This window comes from Osmerus eperlanus, chromosome 18 (genome assembly GCF_963692335.1).
Source record: "Osmerus eperlanus chromosome 18, fOsmEpe2.1, whole genome shotgun sequence".
In the NCBI taxonomy this organism is placed as follows: Eukaryota; Metazoa; Chordata; class Actinopteri; order Osmeriformes; family Osmeridae; genus Osmerus; species Osmerus eperlanus.
Genome location: NC_085035.1, coordinates 5261282 through 5283743, shown reverse-complemented (window position 1 = coordinate 5283743; position 22462 = coordinate 5261282). Strand labels below are relative to the sequence as shown.

The window sequence follows — 22462 nt, the reverse complement described above, 5'->3', positions numbered from 1 at the left end:
TATTGTGGGCGCCTGTGCTCAAGGCCATCCACTGTGATACAGCACATAGGCTGAGGACTCTGGACGGCATCCAACAGAGTCTATGGATTTATGGCCCATGGACTGACCGACCCCATCCACAGGACAATGCTCCCATAACCCCGCCACATCCCCTTCTTTAATAACCGCTGCCAAGACCCCCCCCCCTCCCATCCTTCTCCCAGCCTCTTATCCCACCTTTCACCCTGTTCCACCCTCCCAATCCCTCTTTCACCCTCCCTCCCTCCCTCCACCATCCCAAGCCTCCTTCACCCTCCCACCCCTCATCCACTCCCCCACCCCTCATTCGTCCTCCCACCCTTCTTCCACCCCTCCTCCACCCCCCCTTCACCCTCCCACCCCTCCTCCACCCTCCCAAACCTCCTTCACCCTCCCAAACCTCCTTCACCCTCCCACCCCTCCTCCACCCCCCCACCTCTTCTCCACCCTCCCAAACCTCCTTCACCCTCCCACCCCTCCTCCACCCCCCCACCTCTTCTCCACCCTCCCATACCTCCTCCAAACCTCCTCCACCCTCCCAGCCCAAGGGCTCGGGTCCCTACCGTGGTTCTCCTCCATGTCGTTATCAAGCTGCCTCATCTCCTCGTTAATCTGGCCAACCTTTTCTCGGATTTCAGTCAACCTGACAGGAAACAGGGGGGGGGGGGCGGGGGGGGCGTGCGTTACTGTGACTACTCCAGAACACCCGCTGGCTCGAGCAGTCTGGGATGAAATACATACTGCCTTTCCATGCTCGCTATTTCTTGATTGTCGTCCTTGACCTTGAGAAAGAAAAGAAGGGTGTCACTTTACAATAACAACGGCTAAGACAACTGGCTTCGACCTACATTTCCATGATTATTGCAGGCATCGCTGATATTTCGAATGTTTAAAAGTGATTACTGCTGTCTAGTCACATTGAGAGGGAGAAGGAGAGAGGGAGAGGGAGATAGAGAGTGAGAAAGAGTGGGAGAGAGTGAGAAAGAGTGTGAGGAGAAAGAGCGAGAGGGAGAGAGAGGGAGGGCGATAGAGAGTGGGAGAGAGAGTGAGAGAGTGAGAGAGGGAGAGAGAGAGTGAGAAAGAGTGAGAGAGAGGGAGATAGAGAGTGAGAAAGAGTGGGAGAGAGAGAGAGAGAGAGAGAGAGAAGAGAGAGAGAGAGAGAGAGAGAGAGAGAGAGAGAGAGAGAGAGAGAGAGAGAGAGAGAGAGAGAGAGAGAGAGAGAGAGAGAGAGAGAGAGAGAGAGAGAGAGAGAGAGAGAGAGACAGAGGCAGAGGGGTCCTCGGACCTGTCGGAGCAGCCTGTCCCTCTCCTCCTGAGGGGAGCCCACGTGCTTGTCCTCGGCCACCATGGCGTCGCGCCGCAGCTCCAGCTCCTGCAGCCTCTCATGCAGCAGCACCGCCTCCTGCTTCACCTGGGAGTGAGCCAGCTCCTGAAGGGGCCACCCAGAGACAACACAGGGGGTCACCACCCGCTCTGGTTTACCGAGGCCACGAAAACACACTCCCCCAAATGTATGCGACGACACGTTTCCATTCCCATGTCGGTATTTAACCGTCGAGGTATGATGTGCACTGTGGTAAGTGTGTTAAATGAGCTGAACATAGGCAGGACAAGTAAACGGCTCGTCTCGCGTCGCGAGAAAATGAATCCTACTGCGTTCGGTCCTTGACACAGTGACGTTTCCCCCCCATTTCAGCTGTCAGCTTGGCCCCGAACCTAATTTGTGTGCTTCTGTCTGCATAGAAATGAAGGTCATGGGTGCATTGTGATACGTGTTGAGGGAGGGGCGTCTTGTGGTTTGGCCAGAGTCCACTCACAGCCTCGGACGTCTCCTTCCGCAGCATCAAAGCGTCCAGCTCTGCCTGATGGGCGACTAGTTCCTGTTTGAAGACAAAGTGAGGTAAACAGAGCAAGCAACCGTGTTAAACTTTAACCTACCTTCTACTCAACGTCTAGTCAACAAGATTAGGTTGCCGTCACTGGGCTGGGACAGAGACCCCTTTGTTAATGCACACTTTGTCTTTAGACGGACATGTTCAGCAGCTTTTGCAACGTTCGAAAAAAGGAAATCTGAGGGTCTAGGCCACATCTACCTTATGGGAAGCTAGAATAACATCCGTGTAGAAGTAATGAGATGTTAGCGTTTGAGTATACAAGCAAGTATACGCCAAGCATTGGCTCATCCACAGAGAACGTCCCGTGTTTCCGGCCAACACGGGTCTCTCTCGCTTCTCACCTGCAGAAGCTCCTCGTTGTTGGTCTTCATCTCAGCATACTTGGCTTGTTTCTCAGGGGCCATTTTCTTCACAATGTCTTCGGCGGCCTGCTTCTCTCGATCGATCTCCTCCTCCACAGCTCTGATCATCTCCTCCTTCCTGGATCAACCAGAAGAGGGACCAGTTCATTCTCGGGTCCTCTGCTACGTAGGGCCTGCAGGCCTACTGTAGCTACAATCAGAGCTTGGTAAACAAAACAAAAAACACTGGGCTTCTCATTCAAAGAGACACGAATACCTACACAGCAACATGTACAGCATCCACATCAAATGTTTGACGTAACATGCGATGTACACATCAGATAAAGTAGATCATGTCAAAAGCATAGAGCCACGGTGCTGATAAATGTTTTACGGCCTATAAAGATGCCACGCTGTCAATCTTTAGCCAGAATGTGCAGGCTGGATTTTATTGCAATGGATCAAGGTCCTTCGCACACTTCCGTCCAAGGAGACGCTTTTTCAAACTCACGGTCCACTCACCAGCCACGCAGGTAAGAACATTATAAACATCTTACTTCAGCTGAAAAGGACTGAATGCCTGTGTTCTGGTCGAAATATGCGGGCTTCTAATATCTAAACCAAACATTGTGTGACGAAGTGTTAAACTAGGTTAGAAAAAGATTCAATCGTGCTCCATGTCCTAAGAGTAGGCCTATTTAGTCTGTGAGGATATTGCAAACGCAGAACATACTATAACTAGACTGGTTCCTGAATCAATTTCTTTGGAATACCATGGAGATGACAATGTTTGTTCTTAGCACTGAATGACACAATTGACCTACTGTCTTTTTTTGACATTGGACCAGTTCAGTCACCATCCATTTATCCATTTATATCGACTGAATAGGCTTTATACAAACATCCAACAGCCCATGCAGGAAACACCTTCTTTATTCCCAGCAGCTATGACAGAGACTAAACACAAGAAGCAGAATAATTTCCTTTAGCATGTGATGTTGATTTCTTAAGCCAGGAAAGATGTTATGAAGGAACAGCAAATAGTCCAGTGTTTTATGCTTGATGTCATTTCGTCGGCCATAACGACATGTGCTGCTTGGGCAAAAAAAATAAAATAAAAAATAACTACAACCTTGAGGACAGCCCAGTCCTTTGTGATTGCTGCCAAGCTTGTGGACACCATGAGCGTCTTTGTGCGTGATAGCAGATAACAAACCACAGCAAGGGGAACACAAGCAGAAGTCTGCTGGAAGATAGCAGGCCACAGGAAAGCTCCCAGAGAACAAAGGATGCTTTGTGTGCAATTTCATAAATTTTTTTTTGGAACGGTGATGCCTCCAAAGCTTACTGGTAAACTCTTGGGGCATTTACATCGGAAAAAGCAGACGCAGAGTGCATGACTCATTCAAAAAGCTTCAGTTCGTACCTTCGCCAAGATCTGTCCTCTGTACACTATTTAATTAGCAACAGTTTTTTTTTCCTCATTATTATTATTATTAATTTTTGGACGAGACATTCACATTGTCTTTTGTGGAAGGAGAGAACATGGCTGGAGAAACGTTACTTCTACTGTGGCTGGCAGCAACTGTAATCACTTCTGGAGACGCCGTGCCGGAAGAGCAGTTGGTAAGTAGGCGAACAGATCCCGTTCTGTCGTGGATCGATCATTTGATTGACTTTCTTTCATATGACCTTCAAATTCTTTGCTCGTCGAATCAACAGGTTGTGGACAGGAGCAACAAGACATTGCAAAACATTCCTCCCGACCTTAACGGCAGCGTCACAACGCTGATCCTGAGCGAAAACGTCATAGCAATGTCCGAAACTGATCAGAAGGCTCTATTGAACTACCCAAAGCTAAAGGAGCTACATTTAAACAACAACCAACTAACTAATCTGACAGGGAAAATCTTTGTCACACTGTCAGAGCTGAAGGCTCTCAACGTGTCTGGCAACAAGATCATCAACGTGGATCCTGAGGCCTTCTCTGGTCTGCCGAGTCTGCAGGAGCTGGACCTATCCCATAATCTCCTCCGGTCCTTGCCTCTGGACGTGTTCACTGGCCTGCAGAACCTCACCAGCCTCCGTCTGAATGGGAACAGCCTGCGGACGTTAAGCCCCTTCGTCGATATGAAAAGGCTCAAGAGTATAGACCTGGAGGAAAACCCTTGGAACTGCTCCTGTGAACTTGCCGACGTGTTGAAATGGGCGAAGGTTTCGGAGGTCCAAATAAGTAAGAAATGTGAATTTATGCTTTCTGATTATCCCTGGCATCCTTACAGACAGAACAGCGACAACTATCGACTGAAGAACCTCTGCTTGTGAATGAACATTCCTGTGTTAACCTAAAAGTGTCCTGACCCTGTGTCCGTTTAGCTAACGCAATGTTTGATGTGTATTTCTACAGTAGGCACACGGGCCATGTGTGCAAGTCCTAAGGACCAGGCTGTTAAGAACATTCTGGAAAGTAATGCCACATGCTGGTCAGAGTCGTCCACAGCACCCCTGCCAAATACTACGCCGATACCATCCCAGCCAACAACATCCCTAGGCTCACCAGCACAGACTAAAAATAGCAAAATCTCCAACCAAGGTAAAAGTGAATGACAGCTGTCTCCTTGTGGTAAATGGATGATCACTGCGCACTGTACATGCTTTTGTGGTCAAAAACACAGTCCATCCGTTCATTGGTTGAACTACTGTTCTATACATAGAAACATAATGGCCTACACAACGGTATCATTGGTTACTCAGTAACCAATGCGCGGTTTTCTATTCTATAATCATTTCCCTTCAAACTGTACAATTAATGTGCTGCTATTTATCGTTCTCGGTTCAGACCAAGACCCAGACCCAGACCACAGCCAGCCTGTGGTGGGGAACACCTGGAAGTTCCTGGTCGGGGTGTTGGCCATCGTCCTCAGCACCTCCATGCTCATCGTGTGCGCCGTCAAGTCCCCCTCCTGGTACAAGCTGCTGTTTAACTACAGACACCAGCGGCTCCACGAGGAAGAGGAGCCCAACGGCTTCCCCACCGGGGGGCGCTATTCCAACTTCAGCCTGGACACGGAGCAGACGGAGACGAGCGCCCACGAGCTGGACGCCGGGCTGGACGACATCCTGGACGAGGTAGAGGAGGAGGAGGACGGCTACATAGAAGATGGCTACATCGACACGGGGGACTACAAAGACCACGTCGCTGAGGTGCCGTGACGGTCGCCGTGACGCTGACAAGGCTGCGCGTTGGAGGCGTTTATGTGGGCGGTTTTCTATGTTCTCTGGCCTCGTGGGAGCTAAATCACGGAATCAGAATGTGGTGGCGGTCCAGTGAACCCAACTAATGACGGGATACCATGTGGCCTGCAGGACAAAGACTTGAGGAAGTATAGTCCTTTGATAACAAGCCTGTTTTAGTACTGAATTGCATGAAAGGTTTTGATGAAAGCTTAGCACTTGGATGTGCCAGGAACTAGATGTACCTCAATATAATCATTCCTATTTAAAGCGTGTCTATTATTTTACATATACAAATGTCATTTTAATGTGAATTAAGGAAATAAGGAAAGATGCAAATGCCTGTGTTTGTGCCGCACTTACCGTACGTGATCCTGAAATGAAATGATGAATGGTACTGTACACCTTTTGTACTTGGCTGTATGATTCTCTAGCCATAAGCATACACTTGTTATGCAATCCACTTGCTTATAATGCACCTAGTGAATGGAATTCACCACAACAAACAATGGTATACTTACTCTCTCCTCTCTGTAAATATGACATCCATACTTTGGGCTTCTCTGTCATTCTGGGCTTTCAGCTGTATGAAAAGAAGAGCACAGTGGTTGGGGCCAAGTCGAAATGAATGAATGTCATTTTTGTAGCACGGGAAAGCATAATCAGTGTTAAAGAGCACAATCAGTTCCATACCATGTTGAAGTCATTCATCACTTCCTCCATCTCCGTGTTTGTGTTCAGTTTGTCAACAAGCTGATATGGAAAAATAAATAGGATGACTGTTTAATGTGTTCTGTTTCGGGGCTGTGTCAAACAAATCCCAACTTGTTCTACAATTCTGCAAATACAATTGTTAGTGGACCTGGAAAGTCTACATTATAATAGAAAAAAATATACAAATTATATGATATGGTATGCTTTGTTAATATGGATGATATGCAATTATTGTTTATGAAAAAAAGTGGGTTTACCATGTTGTAATCGGCCAATTGTCCCTGCATATCTTTTATTTCCCCAGCAAGTCCCTCTGCTCTGAAGGAGGTAAAACAAAATGACGATTAGCAACCATTCATTACATCCCTGGACAGAGTGGCATCCACATTGCCAACCCTGTTTCTGAATCCCACAGCAGTTCTCCATACAAATTACCTTTTCTCATATGAAAGGTAAACAGAGTTCTCTTGACTGTAGGTGTCAATATCCTTTTGCAATTTGCTGGTCTCTGTTGTGAGTTCATTGATCTTGCTCCTGTTTGGAACACATTCCAAAAGTAGACATCAGACTCTACTACCAAAAACACACATTTCAGTAGATGGCAGATCCACAACAGTTAGTATAGGGTTGAATTCCAGTGGCTGTACCTGAGTAGTCCAAGGTAATAGGATTTATCCAGAATCTGCCTCTGAGGACCTTGTGAAAAATTAAAAAAGAATTTACAAAAAACTGTCAATTCAATTACAGGAGTTCAAATCAAACATTTACATGAATGTTGAATGTTTATCTATATATAAATGCTGAATGATATTCACCCTTCATCCCAGTCTTCATCCCACTCAGACCCTGTTGAGTGACTGGCCGGTCTGTCACTTTGATCTGGGCAGAGAGTAGGACACCTGGAGTGGCAATGGGTCCTCCTCGTGTACCAGGACGGACTCCAGTCCCTGGTACCATCTACAGAACAGCAATTAACTATTTACACAGTCGGCTACAACTGGTCACAAATGATCAATATGGCTCAACATTTTGGATCCTGGTATCGGGTACTGTACTCTTACTCGGTGACACAAATTATTTATTTCATCATCGCACAAAATCTACTAGTCTAGTAGCTAGATGGATAGTATTCATACAAAATATGTCATACCCCGGTTCCGACTCTGATGGCTGTCTGTGGAGGTCTGACGGATGTCGGAGGTCTTCCAGTCCCAGGCATTAGAGAACCACGACTCATCGGTCTGCCAGACGGTGGTCGATGGCTAGCCATTCTTTATTTAGTTTACGTTTTTGAGTCTAGCTAACTGTCTATGTATACTGTAGGCAAAGACAACAACCAAAAACAACGTTGACTGCAAACCTGTTTTTAATCTTGACGTTACAGTAGCCTATCTGATTACGTGTAGACTGATTAGCCACGTTATGTAGCACTACAGTAGCTAAAGTTTGCAAGAGTGCCACTACAGTACAGTTGCTAGCTTCCCCAAAAATGTGTAGCTAGAGTACTGTTAACGTTAGATAGCCACCTAGCTAAACTCCAACCAAACTCAGAGTGTGTCTTTAGTCTACTGGCGGAGCCCTGTAACCTGTAAATGTACCTTTTATGACATCGGACGAGGAATCATCTGGCAAATCATGGAACCGTTGGTGGCTAGCTAGCTAGCTTAGCTGCATTTGATGTTGTGTTGCCCTAGCAACTACGGCAAAGGTTGATCGCGAGATCTTCCAATCTCAGAGTTCTTATTGGGGCCATTGGGGGGCAGCAAATCGCATCGTGTTTGTTCTTCCAGTCCGCCTCGCACATTTCTGAGGGGCACAGGGAAGAACCATTGCGCATGTTTGTTATGCTCCGCTATCCGTTGGTGTAATCGTCTTCCTCTGTGGGGAAACTTGGCCTGCCTATGAATTGGATTTGATTACATTTGTGTTTCTGTCCTCGGTATGGACTCTCAAAAAGTAAGTGCATTCGGTGTATCTATCTCGAAATGATATGGATTGTCATCACTCCTCCGTCGACCCAAGCAATGGGAAGAGTAGTGCATTAAAGCTTGCAATATTGTATCGAGCTTGAAAGCGGTTCCATTCGTCAAGTCAGTTGCTTGTAGTTTCGTCTGGCGATTGTAATATTATTCAGGGGATATTTATCCAAACGGTGTGCCATTTGTTTATGATTATTGTGCTTACTTCAGATTATCTGGTTGTGAGATTGAAGCGGAAGACTGCCTTGTCCCTCTCCGTTGCACCTGCCTCGCCACACAAAATGTAACCAGTGGAATTGTGCCTAGATAATACCCTTCACTAACGAAATTGTGATAATGACCTGTCATGCAAATACATGATATTCAGATACAGTAATGCTTTGACTAGTAGGCTACAGACACATAAGGCTACTGTTTGTTATGCCAGCAGGTGTCAAGTGTCCTTCTGCCAGTTCATACTGCCACTATTTATCATTAAATATAATTTGTTGTGGCTTTCAAACAGTTTATTGGTGTTCAAAATGTCTCGAAAGCTAAAACGACACACAACAACCTCATGAAGAAGCAGCAGATTCGAGAAGAAGCAGTTTATTTAGCTGCCTTTTGTTATCACAGTTTCTTAGTTTCTTCAAACACAGCTCTATTCTCCACAAGCATTTCTTGTAACTCGTTCACTGGATACAAAGGCTACACAGGGGAAGAATCTGCAGCTGTGCTTTCTGTTAAAAACAAATTATATTTACCAAACATCAGAGAGAGAGAGGGAGGTCATTCTTCAATGGCACAAGCCTATTCACTGTGAAAGGAGTGACATCATCCCGAAAGACGAGCCAATGACACCCAAGTTGTGAAACCCGAAGGGAGAGGAGAGTTAGAATATGTTAGAGGCTCAGACAGACAGCAGCATGTGTGCATTACACTCCATTTCCGGATTAATCTGATGAGCCTCTTCGACTAACGTGTCACTTTCTCAAGGGCAATTTCAAGAGATGACCAACAGAACGAGTTAGCTGATCTGTTTCCCATGCTACACAACGTCAAGTAACCCCCCCCCCCCCCAACATGGGAGATAACATCAACCAGGCCTACACTTACATTTTTGACATTTGCACGGATACTATTTTAATGTGGAGTATTTGGGTGATCGGAGAGCTACGGAAATAGAATCGGGGACCAGGGGGCCATGCTAGTCTTTCGTTTGTGTAGTCACTGCTTGTGTTCATAAACTCTTTCTCCATGGTTACAGTATCCAGCAGAAGTAGTTGCCCACCAGCCACGGTGTTAGAAAGGTTGGCTTTGCAGGACGGGAGAACATGCCAAAGTTGTAAATCAACATCCAATGCGACGGACATCCTTTTGGGGGACATTTGAAAGTCAGAAAATTCCTGTTCAATAATGTAATTGATGCATCAAAAGAGCTTCCACTGACCACGTCCAGAGAGGACTCGGCGTTGGCTCAGTAATTGGCTACTGAGAATAGTACTGTAGGCCTTAAGTCTTGTAAAACTCCTCCCTTACTTGCGTACAGGGGCATGTGCAAGCCGCTGTGCCACATCACGCATGTTATGTAACCTGGTTAATCTCAGTGGAGATTGCTTTCCAATTAGCATTCGGTTGGTTCGCCGAAGCGAACGCGGCATGACTGTGTTTCAATATGACGGCTGTCATATTTGGAGGACCCGTCCTACATGCGCTTGACATCTTAATGTCAACTTTGCTTTTGTCCACAGCTTCCATTAGACTGAGGGTATGGAGGATCTAACTGTGAAAGAGGAAGATCAGCTCGTATTAAACGGGCCCCTCGCTCGGGCTGTAAATGAACATTAGAAGTGATGTGTGAACGGTGGCTTTACGGTCAGCCCATCTGAGGGTAAAGAGTGAAATATGAAGGATGATGATGATGTTGTTGTGTTGTCCTGCAGCTTAAAATAGAAGTGCAGCTTAATCCTTCAAATCTGCCTAATCATCTGCTGCATGCATGCATGAAGCCCACGGGACATCAGATGTATAGGGTTGGGTCGGTCCATGATCACATGACATAGTGGACTGTTTAAAGAGCCCCCCGTATGCACAACAAGACACATGCCTTGGTCTGTAGGTGGGCACCGATGCCTGCATGAATAATGCACACACTTTACTGTGAGTGCAAACTGTATACTCATGGCTCAACATGTGCGAGGCTAATTAACCTAGATTAGGTGAGGCCACACCCCTTCATGTTGAGTAGGTCTACCGGTTTTTGTAGCGGAGATATCCGATAGGTCCAGACTGAGGGCTCAGTGGCCTCAGCTCATAGTCCTGTTGTCCTGATGTCTTTGTCCGCCCGCCCCCCCCCCCCCTCCTTCTCCCCCCACCTCCCACAATCTTTTCAGGTTGTGTTCGTTTTCCCAACAGCCATATTGAAAATAGGTTTCGCGCGACAGTGAAGAGTCATCTCTCTATATCACCAACTCCCACGTTCGCTATCTGTCTCTCTCTTTCTGTGCATCTTTTTCTCTCGGTTCCTTCCTCGGTTTCTCTGTCTCTCTGTGTCTGTCGTCCTGTGTGCTACCATGTCGTCTGTGATGGCACAGCAACCACAGATGACAGGGCAGGATGCCAAGCTCTCGTCTTGACCCCCAGAGACAGTAGTAACCACAGCAGAGCCCGTTACATTCCGAACAGAGCAGTTGTGAAGTTTCAGCATCAGTTCTTATATAGGCCAGCATTCAGAGCAGGCCTTAAAGGGGTGATGATGCCATGGCGATGTCGCTCGACTGAAAGAGAAATCATGAAATGACTCGGAACCCAATGGAATTGGGTCAGAAATGACAAAAATGCCTTGTATGTGCCAGCCGACATAGACTATCTTTGTCAAAACTCAACAGCAAAAAAAAATTGCCTCCACACACACCCCTAAGAATAGCCATGTCTAGAGCAAGTGGACCTATCGCTACCAGGTGTCGAGTTGCTGTCACTGGCAGCCACTCAGGAAACGCTAGGAATAAAGTTCTCCATGTCATGTCTGGCTGTTGAAACTGGCGTGTCTTTGAATCTCGTCAGATATCTCGATCTGATATCTAGTCTCTCATTCCTTAAATCTAGGATCTTGTTTTGGTTTTGTGATGCTGTGTAGTGATTCCCCCCCCCCCCCTTCTGCACCAAATGTGCTCTGGTTCTTTATTAGCACCTAATAAGGATAATTACACTGGACTGTTGACAGAAATCAAGTAACACATTTTGTAGAGAGGTTTTCGATGGTAGAGGGCTTTTTTTTATTGAGCTTGGATCAGGATGAAAGACAACACATTCTACTTTTAACTCTGCAAATCATGAATGAACTACTTACATAAAAACACTCTCCTGAACAGTCTCCTGAAGTACATCTGTCACTGTCAGAATTGTGGTTGTTATTGTTATGACCAAGATTGTTGTATACTTTTTCTCTTTTTTACAGGAGGCCCTACAAAGGATAATCACCACATTGGCAAATAAAAATGAGGAGCTCCACAATTTCATGGAAACATTAAATCACTCCCTGGCTGGTCTCCAGGTAGGACATTATCCAGTGGCACTTAACAGTATCGCAGAAAAAGCCCTAATTCTGCAAGCCATGATTGGAAGCATCCTAAACCTTCGACATTTTTGCTTGTGGCAGGTCAATTCCAACCAAGTGGTATCGGACCTCGAAGAGGAATTTGACACACTATTCGCCATCCTGGATGAGATGAAAGAGAGCATGACCAACACCATAAAGCAGGAAGCGGCCAGGAAGTCACATGAACTCCAGGTAGCGTAGCAGGAGACTAGTGGGTAGACATGTTGATATGGTTGTTGTTGCAGTGCTTGCCGGTTCACCACTTGCAGCCTGGGAATCTGTGATGTCATCGTGCTGTTATGGCAGTTCTCTGGCCAATTTACTAAGTCCACTGAGCAGGAACAAAAAGTGTTTGAAATTAGCCCCAGATAAGAGATAACCCATTCTCTGTGGAAGCTCTGGCATTCCATTTCCCATCTCCCAGCAACTTCAGCCAGCTCACGTTATCTGACAACTGCCAGCTACAGTTACTGTTTCAAATCTCAAGTCCTCTTGCGGTTCAATGAGGTAAGGATTAGTACACAATGACATTTCTATACCAATAGCTTTCCAACACACATTTCAAATGTTCTTTTTTTTAAATTTTTTTTTTTACTTGAGCTCATCCTTTTCCAAAGTCATTTGGGTACGCCTTATGTCATGTGTTTGCCTAGCAGGTGCTTCACAAACATGTCTGTACCAGGATCAAGCGTTTTTCTCTGTGCTTTTCTTAGTCTTAGGCACCAGATAGGGAGTTTAGAATCGGATCCATACGACGTTGGCTGTCCCCTAGGAGGGACACTGTTCTCTGAAAAGACTGTCCACTTCCATGAACTAGTGACTCAGCACAGGCTACAATGCAAGCAGTCCGCCAGGCCTGCTCCATATATATATATAACTTTATTTGCAGACACAAGGTTCAGATAAGTACACATAACATGTATACACATAATAAACTGGACTGAGATTCTAATGATCTTCTAGAGTAGGTTGGATGAGAGTCAGTGTTTAAGATGGTCATGTTGAAACCTGGTGGATATCTAATGTACAAGTCTGCTTTTTAAGGGAAAAAATAAAACATTACAATTCAGTCCATCGCCCTTCACGTTCAAGTTTGCATGACGTGTGGTGATTCGATTCGATTGAATCGAACAGGTATACCACATCAACAGGGAAAAGGTGGTAACAGAACCCCCTGCTTGTCTTGTGTCCCCCCCAGAATCAACACTCGCAGAGCACCAGCGCCCTGGAGAGCGCCGAGGAGTTGCTGGAGTTTGCCAACAACGCCCTGCATATCAAAGACGAGGAGGAGTTTGCCAAGGTAAGCACTTCTGCTCTGGGCTGTGCTAACTGGAGCAGCGCCTCTCTTTGGTGGCCAAGCCATGAGATAAGGAAACGGTTTGGATCTCATATCTTTTGATTGCGGTGTCGTGGAGGAAAGGTCAACATTGATTGGTTGGTCAACAATGCGATTCGACTGTGGAAGGCAGCTCCTGCTTTTTCCACCCAAGGCAACACGGGTGAAACTGACAGTGTAGTTCTGAGAACTACAAAGTTGTTGTTGCTGCAAGGTTATGGTACCATAACATCTCAAATGATCTAAAAAGTAACCTATTGGTACTATACAATATGGTTGATTCCTTACAGCTCTCTGAATTTAACAAAAATATGTATACAGCAACTCAATATGTACAAATTCTGTGCCTTGCTTTCCTCTTTTTCACTGGAATTTATAAATATGCATTTTATGTTAACAATACTTTCTATAATTGTTATAAGGCAATGTGCGTAATACTTCTGAATGGCAGCCCAAGCAAATTCTAATAGGATGTTATAAACTCTGCATGTCAACAACTATCACATTGTTGTTGATCACTAATACCTTCCCCATCTTCCCAATCTCTCTGGGCGTGCGTGCGTGCGTGCGGGCGTGCGGGCGTGCGATTCAGCCACTAAACAGCTTCATGCCAACCCCCACCTGCATGGCTGTACTAACGGTTTCCTATTCTTCTTTCTCCTCCTCCTCCTCTTCCTCCCTTTTTCTCCTCCTCCCCACCCCTCCAAAGGCTGCCAAGCAGATCAAAGATAGGTACGGTATACCTTTTCCATCTCGCTACCTTGAGAGGCGGTGTGCACATCAGTTGTTTACACATTTTTCTTTTGGGTGCAGTCTCTTTTTTGTGGTCGTTACTGTCCTGTAGTTATGCATGTTGTTGATTTGTACAGTAAAGAAAATTGTGCGTGACTAGACAATGAGTAAAGTGTGCCTTATTATGTTCCCGTCAAAAAACAACATTTAACCTAGTTATAGTCCATTTTGTTTTTGAGAATTTTCCATAGAGACTGTATTTACTTACTAGATGTTTCTTCGTGTAGCCTAGTTGTAGGCATAGTCTGTGTGGATTTGTTGTGATTTTCCTCCTGGTTGATTACCATTGTTTGTGGGAACGTGCCTGGGAGTCTCACAGAATGCATGCTGGGTAGTGTAGGCAGCTCAGCGCATGTGCGTGTGGTCCAGTGTAACCCTGTAGGAGGTCTAACTAGGCTGATCTCTCCTCCAGGGTGACCATGGCCCCTGCCTTCCGCCTGGCCATGAAGCCCAAGGCCACAGACAGCATGACCCACCTGATGGTTGACTTCTCCCAGGAGAGGCTGTTTCTCCAGGACCTCCAGTTTCTGCCCGGTACAGATGCACCCAGACCCCCAAAGCACAAACGTCCACGGCTCCATTGTCTTGAGCCACTCGCGTAGATCTATAAAGGGTTTGATAGGGTCGCGGTGGAGCTTCGGGAGGAATCTTCCTGCCGATTGGCCTCTGCGCTCCTCGGTCGCGTCCAATCAGTGGTGGCACAGAACGGTTCTGAGTGGGACTCTCTGACAGAGCTCCGTGTCTGGAGAGGGTATTCTGCCAGCTGTCACTCACAGTCAGGAACAAGGGAGGAACAGAGGAACCGATTGTTCATTTGTCCATGCTGAAGAACTACATTGACCACACACGGTTATAAGGCCCAAACCACAAATCCTAACCTTTTCCTCAGAAGCAATGCTGTACCAGTGGGTTCACAGAGACTGGACATCAGTCATCAAAGGTGCTCATTGCATTCCATCAGAATGCTGAGCTTTAATGTCGGAGGCACAAAGCCAAATTATAATCTAACGTGTTGTGAATGTCCGCTCCATTGGATTTGTGGGGGATTTATTTTCGTTCAGGCTAATATGAGGAGTCGTGAATATTCCTACCCAGACCCCCTCCCCCAGTATTGTGTCATAGACGGTCCCAGAGGCTCTTTGCTAGCACAGGACCGCAGATGCCTTGAGCTGGGCACTCAACAAAGGCTAAAAATAACCTGTATAAGAACAAAGTCTTCAGGACACGGACCTAAGTCCTTTGTCAGGTTAAAGTAGGGTTCTGCTTTAGGAAATACTGCGGTAAAGATATCGTCATAATCCTTTAAGCACTGGTGTCGTTACATTCCCAGTGTAGGTTTAGATGCTGGGTGAGGATTTACCTTAACGTGGCTCTGCGTCGTTCTGCTCGAAGAGCTGTGGGAGAAGAACGGTGTGTGTGTGTGTGTGTACATGTGTGCGTGTACATGTGTGTGTGTTCTACATAACGATGCAGTCTGTGACGGCACCGTGTTCTCTCTCTCTAGCTTGAAGCCAGTGGGTGTACGCACTGAGGCGTGTGAGCTGTGCTGAAGCCTCTGTCCTCTTGGAGTCTCCGAAATGTCGAGAGAAACAGTAGAATATCAAGCTAGTCAGACCAGACTAACTGTGTTCCTGTGGCAGTGCAGTTCGGTCGAATACTGAGCGACCTCTCGGGGTTTTCCAGGACAACGTTGCGGCTGAACAAATATAGAATGAAGGACTTAGCCCTGACCTTACTCACCTTAAGACAATATATTGTTGGATGGATTTGAGTTACAGCTCGTTATATGACAAGGGTGACAGCTGATTGTATTTGTCTTTTTTAAGGATTTGGATTCACTTTGGCAATGATTATAAGGCCACCCTGGCAAAACCTATACTACGTTCTGTGGAGATTCAAGTCAATTTGATTCCGTTGCTGCTTTGATTCGTTGCTCTTTTTCCCAGCAATGTCACAGAGGGCTTCACACATGCGCATTGAACTCCACTTACATCTCAAAGATTCAGTGTTTTTGATGGGGGTGTTGGAGGATGTGGCCCCTTGGCCGTCCGAGGGCCTCCCGGGGACGCTGAAATACAAAAGGGGCCTCCGAGGCCTTTCATCAGCCAAACACTAGGGCGGTTCACTGGCTTCATCGCCTTGGCAACTGCTACTCAAGTAGTCCCAACGCTCATGAAGAAGAGGCTGATGTTCATCGTTTACTTTTGGAACGGGAGGGTGGAAGAAGGATTTGTGGGGAGGTGAAAACTTGAGGAAGTGAGTTCAGGAGTGCGTTTGAGGGACAGCTAAAGTCTCGAGTGCTTTAACGGTTCATTGTCAAACGTTTTGTATGTAACATTTCCGGAAGGCTGCTGTTTGTGATCTAAAGGATTATCAATGGTTGCGCAGTCACCCACAACACCGCAACATACCACCTGCTACACAGTTATGTTTCCACTGTCATATTAATAAGACATATGTCACACATGCTTTTTATACTCTCTCCCCTTCTGCTTTCTCTCCTGACCAACCATTCCCCCCCTCCCTTTGTCAAAAACTAGTTTTTCTATGCAGCCGTTTCTAGAAATAACTCCCTTTTACTCCCTCCAGTCCCTCGAGCTCCAGAATTGGACGCCCAGGACTGCCAGGTGTCAGACAACACCGTCTCGGTGGCCTGGAGAATGCCGGTGGAGGACAGCAAGATCGACCACTTCATCCTGGAGTACCGGAAGACCAGCCACGAGGGGCTTCCTCGCGTCAAAGACGAGCACTGCTGGGAGGTGGTGGACAACATCAAGTCCACAGAGTACACCTTGCCAGGTATCTGAAGACTCGTCCTCCTGAACGTGTGCTACGCTGAGTTTGAGCTCGTTCAGGTGTGTCTGGAACGTAACGTTTCTAACCAGATGTTTGAATTGCTCATCCCTCCAGATTTGAAGTTCGACTCCAAGTACATGAACTTCCGGGTACGAGCATGTAACAAAGCAGCCGCAGGGGAATACTCGGATCCCGTCACTTTAGAAACCAGAGGTAAATGTGTCAAATGAGGACTTTGAATTATAGTTATAGTGTTTAATATAGTTTTTGAGGGGGGGGGGGTGTTGTTTCTATGTTTCATGTTGTGAGTTAAAAGGTGGTTTGCAAGAAGCCTTAAAAGACAGGAAATTCCAATGACCACAACAACCCTAACTCAACCAATGTGAAATTTTGGAAATATTACCGCCACGTCTATACATGATATACTATTGTATTATACACGATAATAAATAACATGCATGCATATATCGTCTCTGGAATGTATCTTTTGTTGATGTCTGTTATCAACCTGCTGCATCTCTCCCTCCACTAGCTTTCAACTTCGGTTTTGATTCCTCCTCATCCCACCTGAACTTGAAGGTGGACGACGGGAGTGTGGAGTGGGACCCCCAGGGAGGCAAGGGCCTGGAGAGCAAGGTCAAGGGCAAGGAGAACAAGGGCAGGTAGGCACTCAGGCATGGACCTCGTCTCAAAGTCCCAAGCTTCATGGACGTGTGATGATCTGAAGGGATTTCGACAGTTGTAATCCAAATGATTACACTCCGACTTGACCTCTGCCTGGCTTTGTGGTATTGCTACTGTATTGGTTTTACCTGTCCAATAAACTCAGATCCTCCCAAACACTTGGGTTTTAAGAGTAGGGCTTTGGTTGAAAATTTGATTTGACATAGTAAGGACTCCTTGTACACAGGACGGACAGCTCAGTGTTTTCATGGATTTTTGAAAGGCTTTGTCTTTCCTGTGCTTCTGAGCAACAATTATCATTATTATTATTATTATTATTATTACCACCTGAGACAGAAAATATCAAAATACATTCCATAAAATGCGTTTCAGTTTGGATTTTGCTCCCGACTGATAATGTTCCACAGCAAGGTTAAACCTCTTTGTGTGCCTGCCACAAAGAGGTTTTTGATTTTTAACCAGTTCCTTTCATTTGTTTTCGACAGTGCACATCTTACCAATCTGAAGAACATGTCAAGGTGATCCTGTGCCCCTTAGTCTCAGGGTGTAGTTTAACTTTAGGCATTAGGTAGACGGTGCCTAGAGTTACGTTGTCTCCAACAGACGCTTAAGCTGTTCCAGTCATCAAGTCTTGTCCGGGTCATTGTATGTTACACTTCGCAGACCTTTTCAGCAAATACAAATTTGTATTTGTATTGTGTCTGAGTGTGGAACTCCCTGAACATGACTTGATATTGAGATGTAGTTTGGTTTCTGTGTGTGACTGGTGTTACAGTAGTTATTTACCGATGGAGACGTTTCTTTCGGAACCACCCAACAACAACGAAGATTTGGTCCGAAAAGATGACATGCTTGGACGAAGCATGCACAAAAAAAACCTCCATCTGTAACTGACCCCTGTCCTAATTCTTTCTCTCTCTTAAAGGATTTATTCCTCTTTTTTTCTTCTTTCCCTTTCTAAGAAATGGTGACAAAGATATCCTTAATTGTAGATGAAATATCGCTTTAGATATTATAGTGTACCAGCATGTAATTTGTTTTTTTTTCACTAATCTTTCCGTGCTTTCAAAACAATTTTTCATGGTGAGTAAAAATTCAGTCGACAAAACGGTAGTTAGAATGATCCATGCCTGTCCATTCACTCATTCACATTCACTTCCACTTACTCGACACATCAATTTTTGTCATTCACAAGGCTTACTCATATCAAAAACACTACTATATCCTAGACACCCTACCCGACAAAAACAATTCAGGGAGATAGCACCACCACCACTAGCCCCCTCTCCTCCAAGAGTCTGTCACTAGCCCTCGCTTGCTTGCTCGCTCTGAAAAATAAATTCATTTCTGGGATATAGTATATCATTTGCGGGAGACTCCCAGAAGTTCTGGGAGGGATGGGATGTCTGCAGACTACCTAGACCTGACCAAGCCTAATGTGTATAAGGCCATCCTATTGGTTGAGTCCCATGGCTTGGAACATCACTTGCCAGCTATTCCAATCTCCCTGTATACCGTACATCCATACAGCACGTTGTGCCTTTGGGCTGATGTGTGTGTGTGCTGGGATACAGTCTCCATCTCTCCACAGCTGATGCCATACTGCTGGCCCACATCCCCTTGAGAAAGCAACCATTTCCTTGGTTAACCATTTTGTCTCCTGGGAGACCTGGGAGGACACAGTTAATGTGTTTGGTTTCTGTCCGCAAACTGAAGAGACTTCCTAGTCCTGTGCAGAGGCCTTTAGAACAGATTCTTTGAGTTTTGTTTCATGTCAGGAGTAGCCTAGTACCTTCAACAAGATAAGTCTAAGCAAAACAGAGAGGAATATGTTCAGTTTGTTACCATTTCTTCTTCATTGGCTTCTCTATCACTCTGTGTCTGGCACTAATTTTCCGTGAGCTTTCCTACAGACTTTTTGACTTTCTATCGCTGAGTTAATTGCACCATTCGGCCATTTTGCATTGCATTTGCATTCTGTCATCAATAGCACCCGTGGCATCTGTTGTGTGCTTCTAACCTGGGCCTTCCCATGCAGCCATGCGTCTGTTCTGTTGGATGGTGAGCATGTGTGTCCTGTCCTTTCCAGAAGTGGAACTCCGTCTCCCAAGAGAACGTCAGTGACACGTTCTCCGGCCCTGAGGGGCGGCAGAGATCGCTTCACAGGAGAGTCCTACACTGTATTAGGTAAACACTACCACCCCACACCCACACACACAGACACACAAAGACACACACAACTAACTTAGAGTATGCAAACAAGTCTAATTTGACTAAAATAACACATGAACCTGTCTGAAGAATACCACACCCACAGAGTATTACCCAAACACCAGTACCAGTACAAAATGTCTTGACTCATGACTAACCTGCTGTTTCTGTAGCTATGTACACTATCTATGTTTTACACTGTGTTGACAGCAGCGATAACTGTATACCCCCCCACACCCTGTCCTAGGTGACACCGGCATGGACTGTGGTCAGCACTACTGGGAAGTCAAGGCCCTCAAGGACTGCAAGTCCTATAGCGTGGGCCTGGCGTACAGGAACCTGGGCAAGTTCGACCAGCTGGGGAAGACCAACACCACGTGGTGTCTCCACGTCAACAACTGGCTGCAGACCTCCTTCGCCGCCAAGCACAACAACAAGGCCAAGAGCTTGGACGTCCCCGTTCCAGAGCGCGTCGGAGTCTACTGCGACATGGACAGCGGTGGGTTCGACATTCCAGATAAGGCTCTCTTGCCCGGTGGTCTGCTAGTCTTAAGAGCCTACCGACCACTGTAGGCCCGAAACTTGGCGTAGTGGTGTGTTTTACAGGGAATACTATAGCCCTCGGGTGACTGGGAGGCCTGAAACATGCTCAGGTCATTGGATCTCGGCATCTCCAATGACAGTCATTACCATCCCCCAAGAAATTACTGGAGAGGAGAACTAACCAGGCTTTGCTTGAACTCTGCGGATCAAATGGCACTCTTTTCATCTCTGTCTTTACGTTGATAACGATGAAGCAGTCGCATTGTCCTGAACTTTTGTGTGATCTCTTTCTGTCCACAGGACAACTCTCCTTTTACAATGCCGAAACGAAACAGTTGGTCCACACTTTTAAGGCCAGGTTTAGTCAACCTGTTGTACCTGCCTTCATGGTAAGTTGTCATACGGCTTTCGTGACTCACCCTTTTACTTATGCTTAACGTGTACGATATAAACTCACTCATAATAAAGTCTATTTTGGAGATAAAACATGAGACAAACTATTAGAATGCGTATCTGTTTACGTTGACTGCAAACAAGTTGTCAGAGGCGGCGTGAACAGGTGAAGCATCGAAGTAGTGTCCTGTAATCAGGGAACATGGCCTCCCACAGGAACCATGTTCACTGTACGTCCAGTGACAATGCCTGTTCGTGACAGCAGCGTTGCTGTAATCTCCTCACCCTGGAAGACCTGCCATCTCAACTGCTTTATGTGTTTAGAGCTCAAGGCCACAGGTCTCAGGTTAATCACCTGGAATTGCCAAACACGGGTTTTCTCTTTAGTCAGGTGTCATATTCTTGCCCTTTGTGTTTGTGTGTTTTTTTTTCTTTTCTTTTAAAGGTGTGGTGTGGAGGGCTGAGCCTATCCACTGGCCTACAGGTCCCCAGTGCAATTAAGAGCCTCCAGAAAACCGAGAACGGTTTAGGAGGTTCAAACAGCAGCCTCAACAGCATGCCCCAGTAGCCTACGGCCATCGACGAACTCGCTTCCTGCTTCCCCCCGTGCAAGTACCGACCCTCTCCGGTCTGCCTACCACGACCGCGGCTCGGCGTGACGCCGGGGGAAACTCCACCGTGTGAGGCACTAAACCGTGGATCCCAACGAAAAACGAGACTCCAGCTCTTAGAGGAACGAACGCCCCTTTCAATTTCATATCAGGAATGCTAGTCGCTTTATCAGGGATAAGATGAGTAGATGAGTGCGCTTTTCCTTCCTTGTTTTAGTTTGAATGCCGACTTTTGTATCTGTCTCTGGAGTGGGTGTGTTTTGCCATGAAACACTATGTAAATTACCAGCTGGCAATTGTATAAACATGTTTGTGTGTGTGTGTGCGTGCGCGCCTTTTTATGTATATTGCCGCCGTATGTGTATGACTAGCGTGAATGGCTCATACTTCCCCTTTAATTGACGGATTTTGTTCAAACGTTCTATCTCAGTATGCTACTGAACGTACGTTTTTGGAGCAAAACTGCAGGTTTACGCTGAAGTAGGCTTACTTAAATGACAGAGGACTTTTGCACAGTGTACTGTATGATATTTAGTGCTGCTTTTGATGCACCCCTTTCTTATAGTTTTTCATATGTTCTGCCTCTAACTCTGCATGTTAGACTAGGCTAGGACTGACGAATCATGTGACCCTGGATGTCTGACCCGTTTGATCTGTGATTATTAAATATTGTGTCATCTTATTCATGTCTGCTCTTGAGGTTATGCCCTTAAACCATTAATATATCAATATATTAGGAACTGGTACAGCTTTACACAGCTAACTGTGGTGACAAGAATCTGTTTGAAAGAAATGTCATTAAAAACCACCAAAGATTTTCCTTTTGTTATGATATATATTTTTAAAACAAGGGAAATACTGTGTATCTTCTGCCACCTGCTGTCCAGATGATACGTTTGCAAAAGTATGGAATGCAAATGGTCATGCTTATTTTTCGCTTCAAGGTTTTAATGCCTGATTTAGTCATACAATTTAATTTCAATAGTTTTATTTGGTATGTTACTTCCGTATGTTCACAGTAGTCTGTTTGTCATTAACCTTTAGTTAAGTAAGTACCAAGCAATACGGGTTTATCTAATTTACCTTAAATGTGGGCTTAATTGTCTCTTTTCTTCTTTTTTTCCATTTTCTACCGTTTCCATGCTGCTGTAACCTGTGTTGGGCCATTAAGAAAATGTCTGTGTCCTTTTGTCGATATGGGCCAATCTCTTGTTCATAAATCTTTTTTTTTTTTGTGAGACTTCCTCTGCGTGACTTCTCATAATATGATACATATTATGTATTATAATATAAACATTATGTTCTGATAATCAGTGAAAATAAACCTGTTCATCCATA

General features: G+C 45.7%; 3 protein-coding genes across 8 annotated transcripts in view; 2 read left to right on the top strand and 1 right to left on the bottom strand.

The window, feature by feature from the left end:
• The window catches only part of ift74 (intraflagellar transport 74), a 16610-nt gene extending 7408 nt beyond the window's left edge, over nt 1-9202 (bottom strand). Inside the window, exons 1-13 of the mRNA XM_062484828.1 lie at nt 8912-9202; nt 7353-7997; nt 7018-7159; nt 6850-6898; nt 6638-6736; nt 6460-6520; nt 6182-6241; nt 6010-6071; nt 2255-2393; nt 1836-1898; nt 1304-1447; nt 760-800; nt 582-661 (exon numbers count right to left, since the gene is read on the bottom strand). Coding sequence (XP_062340812.1) covers nt 582-661; nt 760-800; nt 1304-1447; nt 1836-1898; nt 2255-2393; nt 6010-6071; nt 6182-6241; nt 6460-6520; nt 6638-6736; nt 6850-6898; nt 7018-7159; nt 7353-7472 — 1060 coding nt within the window. The 5' untranslated portion in view covers nt 7473-7997; nt 8912-9202. The remainder of the gene's footprint in view (nt 1-581; nt 662-759; nt 801-1303; nt 1448-1835; nt 1899-2254; nt 2394-6009; nt 6072-6181; nt 6242-6459; nt 6521-6637; nt 6737-6849; nt 6899-7017; nt 7160-7352; nt 7998-8911) is intronic.
• LOC134039023 (leucine-rich repeat-containing protein 19-like) lies at nt 3295-6920 on the top strand. Of its 2 annotated transcripts, none has more exons than XM_062484760.1 (5): nt 3295-3604; nt 3792-3880; nt 3977-4487; nt 4662-4847; nt 5094-6920. In XM_062484760.1, exons 1-5 carry the CDS (start codon nt 3544-3546, stop codon nt 5465-5467), a joined length of 1221 nt encoding a protein of 406 aa, XP_062340744.1. In that variant the 5' UTR covers nt 3295-3543; the 3' UTR covers nt 5468-6920. The 2 variants fall into 2 exon arrangements, with proteins under 2 accessions (XP_062340744.1, XP_062340745.1); XM_062484761.1 differs by lacking the exon at nt 3295-3604 and adding an exon at nt 3630-3701.
• fsd1l (fibronectin type III and SPRY domain containing 1-like) lies at nt 7995-22462 on the top strand. 5 transcript variants are annotated; one of them, XM_062484756.1, is made up of 14 exons: nt 7995-8158; nt 11618-11713; nt 11819-11950; nt 12957-13058; nt 13804-13826; nt 14299-14420; nt 16476-16685; nt 16797-16895; nt 17215-17344; nt 17852-17884; nt 19459-19553; nt 19825-20076; nt 20421-20509; nt 20959-22462. In XM_062484756.1, exons 1-14 carry the CDS (start codon nt 8144-8146, stop codon nt 21079-21081), a joined length of 1521 nt encoding a protein of 506 aa, XP_062340740.1. In that variant the 5' UTR covers nt 7995-8143; the 3' UTR covers nt 21082-22462. The 5 variants fall into 5 exon arrangements, with proteins under 5 accessions (XP_062340740.1, XP_062340739.1, XP_062340742.1 ...); XM_062484755.1 differs by having other exon boundaries at nt 19456-19553; XM_062484758.1 differs by lacking the exon at nt 17852-17884.